Below are 10,452 nucleotides of genomic sequence, written 5' to 3' on the forward strand. Positions count from 1 at the left end.
CTCAAACTTCCAGAATAATTTTATTAGTTAGAACTACTTGCCTACAGGACTGGAGAAAAAGAGGATAGAAAATATGGGAAATGCAGCCATTTCTGCTATGATGATCCATTAAAAACTACAGCTGCAGTAGAGCTGGGAGCATTTGGTGTTCATGTGTTAAGAGTGCCAGAGTTTGAAACTATAAAAGCTAACGGGTCTTTGCGATTTGGAGGAGAAGCAGGATGAGAGACCCCCCAGGAAGGATTGTTGCCCCCTACTGTCTGTCTCCATGGGATTAGATGCTGGTGGGGCCATCCCCGCATTGCTGTGCCTGGCATGAAAGAGTCAGATGCAGGATCCCCACTGATCTTTCAATCTTCACTGGTCAGGAGGCAGCGCAGTTGAAAGAGAGAAGCCGAAGGAGACCAGGCTGTTTTCTTCTGCTTCTTTGAGTTGTTTCATGTGGAACTTTGTTTTGCCAGTGTACTAAATGTGAGGTTGTTGTTTTTTTAAAAAAAAAATGAAGAAGCAAGCTTCTAATGCTGGGAGGAATTATTCATTTTAGGAATAAAATCTGAATGGACTACTAGTTTCCTAATATTATTTGCTTCTCTGAGGTGAAAGAAATGGATGGAGCGAGGAGAGAATCTGAAAATGGATCTTCGCTGATAGATGCCTCCTCAAGTTTGTCATCGGTGGATCCCTTCTCCCAACCATTGCACTCCATTGAATTCTGGAATTTCCATCTACTCTCTGCTCTGATGTTCTTGGTGACCTCCTTGTCCCTATTTGAAAATTTTACTGTCATCCTCATCACTGTTAAATTCAAACAGTTGAGGCAACCTCTCAATTATGTCATTGTGAATCTCTCTGTGGCTGACTTCCTTGTATCTCTGGTTGGGGGAACAATCAGCTTTCTAACTAATCTGAAGGGTTACTTTTATATGGGCCATTGGGCGTGTGTCCTGGAAGGATTTGCAGTCACCTTCTTTGGTAAGTGGAAAGTTTGTTTCTTCACAACCTTTACAACAAGTGACACTTGCATTTTTAGCACCTGTAGTTTGTGTGGTCTATGGGCTAGGCAAAAGGAATCTGTGTGCACAATCTACAAACTTCACAGTGTGTACACAGTTGGCATTAGCTAATGCTGATGTTGATTACTGAATCATACACAAAATGATTTCTTAGTAACTGCTTTCATTTCTGAAGCCAGAGAAAAATACATAAGCAGCCCTTTTCAATATATACATGTGTTTATAGAGATGTCTCTCTTAAAAGATTGAGGGAAAACTGGGTTTTTTTAGAGGGATGGGATTAAAACCCACTTTCATAACAATATAATTTGAAGTGATCATGATGAAGTATGTCTCCCTGACAAATAATGATATTGTATCCCAAGATAATGTTTTTAGCTGATCAAGTACTGATCATTTAGTTTGCATCTAAGGTTACACATAAAAAACCCTGTACTGTTTTAATAAAATTATATTTGATTAAGATTAAGCATTGGGCTATCCTAAGTTGTTTGCTTAGCTAGTACTCTATGACTATCACTGTTGACTATCCTACTGTATAATGTCCCTGCTCAGTAATAATGCATAGTAGAGGAGTCCTATTTTTTTAGTTGAAGTGTTAAGATAAATCTTTTAAAAATCTACAACTCTATGTAAGGTGAGCAACTGAGCAAGTTATAAGGAAGCCTACTGAATTCAGCAGATTCAATTTCTGTGGAAGATACTTCACCATCTAATCCCGGAGCCGATTTTGCCAATAGTTGAGGGAGGAAGGAGCTCCAGAGATCTCATCTGAACATTGGGAAGAAGGACACACAGTTTCTCCTGTTGGTATCCATTAGAATAGGGCTAGGCAGTGATGAAACATTACATTGTTCTGATGTAAATTGTGCCCCCTTGTAAATTTATATGTGTCATCACAAAATAAGTGTAAAATAATGCAGTTTTTGTGGTGATGTCAAAATGCATGGTCTATTATTTTGGAGTCATCCCAGTTAGTTAGGGATCCCTGTCATCTTCTCCATGTTCTCTTATCAATAACATACTCAGCTACATCAACATCATTTGATGTCATCAGACAGGAAAGTTGATAAGGGCAATGATGTAAGTAAACAGGGAAGTGTGTCTAAATAGTATGGAGGGAGGTAGAGAAATTCAAAATACAGATTCCATTTCCAGTGTCCTTACAATCATTACTCTACTACTATGCTCAATCCTTGAAGTAAAGCCTCCGTGCCTGAACTTCATCTCTATATCAGTTTTGCACTCTGGGCGTCATGAAAGACCAGGCACATAGGTTATACTCTACACCTTCAAACAATTCACATTCCAGACAGTTACACGGTTTTGGACTGAAGCAACGAGACTATTTGAATGCTCTGATGTTTGCGTTCAGTCTTTGGATATTGTAAACTGATTTGTATCGCAACTTTCCATGATGAAAATCAAGATGGGTTCCATTTTCTTCCATTGATTGTAATGATCTTAGGACAAATTTGTCCCCAAATTGCCCAGAGAGCTTCATGGCCAAGAAACCTGGATCAGTGTCAAGGCAGTTATTGTATTAGTTTTGGGGGAAAGCCAAGGGCCAGGAGTAAAGAAACATGCTTTGGGTGGCCAAAGTTACAGTGTTACTGCTGATGTATTAAGAAAAATTACTGTCTGATATTCTAGAAAATAAGAGCTATCAGTCTAAACAATGTATTGCTACACCAGGAAGAGAGCTTTAGAGTAGATGGTCCTATAAATGGAATTCTGGACTTAAGTTTCCTTGCTAAAAACCTGGCTTTAGTGAATAAACTATGATTGATTCTCTTGTTCTGTAATATCTCTTATTCTTATTACAGGAATAGTTGCCCTTTGGTCACTTGCTCTGCTTGCGTTTGAGCGCTACGTTGTGATTTGCCGTCCCCTGGGAAATGGGCACTTCAAGGACAAGCATGCTGCTCTAGGAATAGCCTTTGTGTGGGTTTTCTCCTTGATATGGACCATCCCTCCAACAATGGGGTGGAGCAGCTATACTCCCAGCAAGATTGGGACCACTTGTGAACCCAACTGGTAAGGCGATTCAGAGAAGTAGCCTTTTTCTGATCACTTTTCATCTAACAGAACCTAACAGGTTTGCATGCCTCTGTATTTTATAGGTATTCTGGAGACTATAACGACCACACTTTCATTATTACCTTGTTCACCACTTGTTTCATAATGCCTTTATTGGTCATTTTGGTATCCTATGGAAAACTGGTGCGGAAACTTAGAAAGGTAGGTGCAAATGTTTATCAGAAATATGCATTGTAATATATTCTGTAAATTATATTAAATATGAATTAAATATAAATGAAATATAATTTATTTTATTTATATTACATTTATATGCCACCCATCTCACTACTGAAATGTCAGAAGGGCTCTGGGCAGCTTACAAAATAATGAACTTCAAGGCATGGCATTTTGTGTTAAGGGGAAGTGTTTTAGCAATGGTAAATATGTAATCTTTAATATGTCATCCTTAGAAATTAGTACGTGTACTGTGCCCTGGATAGCAATAACATTAACAAAGTTAAATATGAAATTCATTTTATAAATGCCATCTTAGGCAAGTACCAAAGCAATGGACAATTACAGTGACTTCACTGAAACATTCTAATATTATTTTCTGTTTCGCTTCCTTTGGTTCCTAGTAAATAATTAGAAATATTTAATTTAATATTCTTTATTGCATAATAAATACACTCACCTATTTTTTAAAAAAACCTGGAAATCAAATGACATAGTTTGGAAAGTGTCAAGTTCTACATTGTTGGCTTTAATATAGAACTTGGTGCTTTTCAGGTTATGTCATTTGGTTGATAATCTGATAGAAACCAAATCCGCTTTCAAATGGGCTTCTATTTCAGCAGCAGAGTAAAGCAAAATTTCCTACAATTGTACCATCCTGTGCAGCTAAATGGATTGACTGGTGAAAGACAAAGGTGTTACTCCATACTTCTTTCCTTCAAATTGCTTTGGCTCTGTGGCTGAACTTGAGGCTGAACAGCAAGAGAAATTTATTCTTCCTGATGTCATAGTCCTTGCTCAAATGGCTTAGCAACACACCCATCCATCCACCCAAAACATACGGTACATACATATATATATGCACACACATACTATATATGTATATGTTTCTGTACAAATGTACACAGACAGCAAAGTAGCTACTAATAGCGTACATATATTGTGTTGATGGATGATGCCTATTTTCTCTGCGGCAATAATGGAAGGGCTGAATATGAGTCCTTTCATACTCCACTTTTTTCAGGCTAGTAAGACAAGAACAATCATCCCCTTCCTCTTCCCCAGCTGGATGAGCCCAGTGAGGGACTGTGGTTGGTGGTGAGCCTCTCATTGCTTTCCAATGATGCACAAATTTGCTGATAAAAGCTGAACTGAGGCAACTGCTAGTATGTACGATACCTTTATGGTGGCATCTCTCCCATTGTCAGGGGTTTTTCCTCTGGTACAGATCAAGACGCTGTTTGATACCTAAGCAGAGCAGCCTCATCTGCACGATGGGACTGCTCTGATCTTAAAGCAAATTCTCAGGCTTGGCGTTGCTATGAATCACTAACATTTCAAATGATACAGTACGGGTAGTCCTCAAAACCTACGACCATACTTCAGCCCAAAATTTTGGTTGCTAAACGAGACCGTGAGTTTTGCCCCATTTTACGGCCTTTCTTGCCACAGTTGTTAAGTGAGTCACTGCAGTTGTGAAGTAAGTGCTATGGTTGTTAAGTGAATCTGGCTTTCCCATTGACTTTGCTTTTCGGAAGGTCGCAAACGGTGATCACATGACCCTGGGACATTGGAGCCGTCATAAATATGAGTGTCAGACTTGCCAGTGTCTGAATTTTGATCATGTGACCATGAAGATGCTGCAACAGACATAAATGTGAAAAATGGTCATAAGACACTTTTTTCAATCATGTTATAACGGTCACTAAATGAAGTTTTGTACAGGACTACCTGTACCATATTTTACCTCCATGGACTTAAGTGGCTTTTATTACCCATATTAATATCCTTTTAATATGTTTAACAGAAGAGAAATCAGTTGCCATCGAAATCTTGCTGAATTACAGCCCTAGCATTCCTTACCATTGACCAAGCTACCTAAGACACCTGGGTATTATAGTTCAGCAAAGTTAAGGCTAATTGCATCCTTAATTGCTGGTAAAATGGAAGGCCAAAATATTGAAATAAAAAATGATTGGATGCATTTGAAAGGGCCTTGCATTTCCTTCCTTCCTTCCTTCCTTCCTTCCTTCCTTCCTTCCTTCCTTCCTTCCTTCCTTCCTTCCTTCTTTTGATTCCCTCCCTTTTTTGATTTTACAAAACTCTGATGCTCTCTGATGGATTTATGCCTAAAGCTATACAATGGTTTAGTAAGAATTTGAACCTGGGCCTTTGCAACTTTTGCTTGGCATTTTAAGCACTAAGTATTACAAACTCTGATTCATTTTTTCAAAGCTCTTGTGAAGTCTAAAATCACATGCCAAGGATTCTTCAGTTTATTATCTCAAATTTGAAAAGGACCCTGGAACTATCTAGGCTTGCTCAAAGATGTCTCAGCCCTACTTAATCTTCTCATAGGCTTATTAAGAATTAATCCTGATTTGCCTTTATGCATTCTGGCTGATTTATGAAAAGTAACATGAGGACTTGCAAATTTCAATCATTTATTATTTTTAATCGTATTAGAATTGAAGCTAAATTATTGATTGTTTTGCATTTGGTGCTTTTGTTGATTTGCCTTGGTTGATGATAGCCATTATATCCTTCGCTTGATCTGTTCTGCTCCTTAAATTTTGACATGTAGGCCAGTCTAATTTAGGTTTTGCAAGTGAAGAGGATCTAATTTTCACTTGCGCTGTTTAATCCACATTTACACAAGGATGCTGGGCAAAAGCCATCTCTTTGCTGACCCACTAGATGTTTCTCTTTTCTTTCTAGGTTTCAGATGTTCAAGGCAGATTAGGGTCTGTACAGAAGCCAGAAAGACAAGTTGCCAGAATGGTGGTGATTATGATTCTTGCTTTTTTAATCGGCTGGACTCCGTATGCAGCCTTTTCCATCTTGGTCACCACCCGTCCCTCGATTGAGCTGGATCCTCGCCTTGCTGCAATCCCAGCCTTTTTTTCCAAAACAGCTACAGTTTATAATCCAGTTATCTATGTCTTTATGAACAACCAGGTACTGGTGATTAAAAACTCAAACCCTTATGAATCCATGAAAAATGTTCCTACTTGGTTTTACTATGTATTCTTTAAATTAATGAATCGGATTGCCTACATATTAGCTTTGAGCTCTAAAGGGAGCAATCCTCATTGAAAGAGGCTTACAAATGGACCAGGGGCTAGTGAACTCAGTATTGGTGAAATAGATTCCAAACACTGGACCTCGTTCAGTTTTACCCATTTATTTTCTGTAACACATTTAGTTGCACCCATTTTTTTTCCTGAACGTATTTGAGCCACCCATGGCTGTTGCCATGTTGCAGTGTTCCCTAATCCGGTGCCATTTCAATACAATACATCTATTATGCTCTTATTCCCTTTTGAAGCAAGCAATATTATGCAAAGCACAGAAAAAGAGCAAGCAGTAATAAGCCAAAGAGATTAAAGCCATGTGATAGGAAAAAAGGAAATATAGCTAAATCTAATTCACATTAACATCCTTTACTACATCATGCATACCTTCCTGTCATTGCAAAGCATCATTAGTTAAATTATATGCATCTTCCAGTTTTATTTTTATGTATTTATTTAATTCGTGTCCCGCCTTTATTATTTTTACAAACAACCCGATGTGGCAAACATATCTTCCTCTTCCTATTTTCCCCACAACGACTACCCTGTGAGGTGGGTTGGGCTGAGAGTGTGACTGGCACAAAGTCACCCATCTGGCTTTCAGACCTGAGGCAGGATTGGAATTCACAGTCTCCTGGTTTCTAGCCTGGTGCCTTCATCATGAGACCAAGCTGTCACTCCGTCCATTTATTTCTCATACTTGCAAGATACAAACGTCTCTATGTGCTCTGTGTGCAAAATGAGAAGTTCCCTGAGGCAACCAGAGCAGCTCCCTTGGTACGAGTCCAAAAGCTAGGAAGACAAAAATTCTCGTCCTGGTGACTGACCCAGATTGGATCCTGCAACGTTATCCTGGGACACGTATATTCACCTTCATTTGCTCACTTCTGTAGTATTCTTGCTCTTATTTGGCAACCGATCTTCAACCAACTAACTAATGCACAGTTAACTCACACAGACGTCCATGATTGAAGCCTATTCAATTTATCATGTGCTTATGCTAAATCAACTATACCTTTTATAATTCATACTTTTTTGTCCTGTGTACTGTACCTCCTGCCCAGCATAAAACCACACTGAACTTTCTAAATGTTGGTCCCCATTGTCTATTGTATCCTTTCACTGTGCCATTCACAACTTATTAGGCCTACTTCACAAATTAACCCTACAATAATTCTGCATTCACTTTCGCATTGAGTCTTGCAGTCACTCTCTTTACACACTTTTAATAAATTGCACAGCCATTCCATAAGCAAATGCACACATATTTTAACATCATTCAGTTACATGATCCGCATCTGCACTGTTACTATTTTTTCAGCCTCTGATAATTTCCTTCTTGAACATTTTGAACATATTTCTCATGCAATTTCAACATTTCCCCCTTACTCAGTTTTAGCTTTTAAATTCTATTCTTTTTGCTGGAATGTCCTTGCTTAGCCTTCTCCAGCCATTTCCAAACTTTTTTTAAAAAAATCCATTAAAATACTCCATGGCAATCTGTAACATAATTATTTCAACTCTCTTATTTCACTCATGTCCACTTTCCTTTTCTTCTCTGAGGGATTAATCTAATACTTCTCATAGTTTTTTTTCCTTAGTCATTCTATTTTCACTCTAGTTCCTTTCATTTAGCTTTTTTTTCTGTGTCCACAAGATGGAGTAAAGTTGCAACAGTATAATCTGAAATCACGGAAATAATTTTCTAGCCAAGTGTTGCCTCATCTGAGGCAGTAGCCTTATCTGGTTGAAGATGCTCCATATTGTGGAAATCCCTGAACTTCCAGAGATGGATTTGGTTCCATAAGTATCTAGACATTATGGATCATTTTGGCAGCTATGAGCTATACTTCAGAAAGCTAACTTCTCTTACGAGTAATCCAGTGTTTCTCAACTTTGCCAGCTTTAAATTTTGGATTTAAATTCTGGCTGAGAAATTCTAAGAGCGGAGGTCCATGCTTATAAAGTTGGAAAGGTTGAGAAACATTGGAATACAGTAGACTGTTAAGCCTGCATCGCCTTGAAACTTAAATCACGTAGTGCAATGGACCACATATTTCCTCCTTCTGCTATCCTTTTCTTGTTTTGACACCTTCTTCCTTCTCTCTTTCTCTTTCCCTTTTTATGTCTCCCAAGTATGGTGCTAGGAAAGGAACAATCACTCCTTTTAGGTCTATATCAATTCTAATAAAGGGTTTCTGGAACAAGGCTGAGGACTACAACTTATCCGTACCTGTTTTAATAAGAGAAACAGGTACGGATTTTTAAAGGTATCATAAACATTGATTTATTGATAACAAATAACCATTTGTTATTTCATTTTAAGTTCCGGAAATGTCTAATCCAGCTGTTCCAGTGCAGTGGACAAGAAACTGCAGACACCAACGTGAATCAGATCTCAAAGAGAAGAGTGCTAACACGTACTAAAATGTGTGGTGCCGTCTCCACAGTCGCAGCAGGCGTTACTGTCTTCAACCAGAGAAACGAAGAGGAAAGAAGTAGCTGACAATCTTTTGCCCAGTTCTCCATTTTGGAAAGCTAAATCTGTCCAATGTGGCTATCTCACTTTTTCTACCCTCCTTTGTCATTTCCATCCAATAATGGCAGGCAAAAAAAACCAGATAAGAAATAACTTTCTAACAGGATTTATCACAGAATTTAATTGACATCCACTTGAGCTTTTATCTATTCCCAGGTTGTTACAACCAGACTAACTCCAGCTATATAGCCAGCCAGCCTTCTGTGGTGGTTAAAGTGCTGGTCTAGAAGCCAGGAGACTGTGAGTTCTAGTCCCACTTAAGGTATGAAAGCTGGCTGGCTGTGCTCATGACTGTCTTTCAGCCCAACCCACTTCAGAGGGTTGTTGTGGGAAAAATAGAAGGAGGAAGGAGTATTATGTATGTTCAATGCCCTGAGTTACTTATAACGTAATGTTGTTGTTAGTTGCGAAGTCGTGTCCGACCCATCGCGACCCTATGGACAACGTTCCTCCAGGCTTTCCTGTCCTCTACCATCTTCTGGAGTCCATTTAAGCTCACGCCTACTGCTTCAGTGACTCCATCCAGCCACCTCATTTTCTGTCGTCCATAACGTAATGAAGCTGGGATAAAAATCTAATAAGTAAATAAGTACTGATGCTTCAGTACTCAAAAGAAAATCCCCTATGAAGAGCACTGATTGGGAAAGACTGCAAACACATAGAATTGGACAATTGCCATTTCTCAAGGTAGCATAATGTGCTTGTTCTTGTAATAGTTGAATCTGTCCTTGGCATTTAGAAAATGTACCCTGGGTTAGAGAACTCGAGATCATTTCTCAGATGCTTCTGTCCTTGTCTGCCTGAAGCTGAATTAGCAGAATGAAATAGTCCGTATGTGTTGACCTTACAGTATTAAGCAAAGGAGAAAACTAGTCAACCTCTAAACCAGAGTACCTTGAGTTACTTCAAAGCAGAAGACTCCAAAGGAATCTACTGGAGGAAAGTAAAATAAATTATATGAAAGATATTTCTCAATTATTATTCAAGGACAATAGATCAAATATTCTCAAGCAACTTTTCTTCAGTCATTTGGGTGGCTGTTCTCATTTTCCTCCATTTTCTACTCTTTATTCTAATTCAAAGTAATCATTTATTTCATCAAATGAGGCAGTGTCTCCAGCCGTGTCATTTCCTAGTCAATTACTGTCACCAGTTTTTGAAAGTGTGATATCAACTGGCTGTAAATTATTGTTCTGTCAGGAATGTATTTGTGCATTTATCTGTACATTTATGTTTGTGATCAATAATTTTTGTGGTTTTGATCACATGTGCCTTCTCTATTTATGAAACTGAAATCATTTCTGCAAAGTTCAGCCATAAAGTTGAATGAAATTGAACATTGCAAATTTAAATAGCAATATATCTATATCTATATCTATCTATCTATCTATCTATCTATCTATCTATCTATCTATCTATCTATCTATCTATCGATCGATCTATCTATCTATCTATCTATCTATCTATCTATCTATCTATCTATCTATCTATCTATCTATCTATCTATCGATCGATATAGATATAGATATAGATATAGATATAGATATAGATATAGATATAGATATATAAT

At 38.2% G+C, this 10,452-nt stretch overlaps 1 protein-coding gene across 1 annotated transcript; it reads left to right on the forward strand.

Moving 5' to 3' along the window:
* Positions 1–605: 605 nt before the first annotated feature.
* LOC310641734 (vertebrate ancient opsin-like) lies at positions 606–8,849 on the forward strand (the record flags this gene model as incomplete). The annotated part of the gene is made up of 5 exons (XM_083364973.1): positions 606–972; positions 2,840–3,050; positions 3,137–3,254; positions 5,988–6,227; positions 8,670–8,849. The coding sequence occupies 5 exons, from the start codon at positions 606–608 to the stop codon at positions 8,847–8,849; spliced, it is 1,116 nt and encodes a 371-aa protein (XP_083221099.1).
* Between the last annotated feature and the right edge of the window lie 1,603 nt (positions 8,850–10,452).

Source organism: Vipera ursinii (genome assembly GCF_947247035.1).
Source record: "Vipera ursinii genome assembly, chromosome: 5".
Lineage (NCBI taxonomy): Eukaryota > Metazoa > Chordata > Lepidosauria > Squamata > Viperidae > Vipera > Vipera ursinii.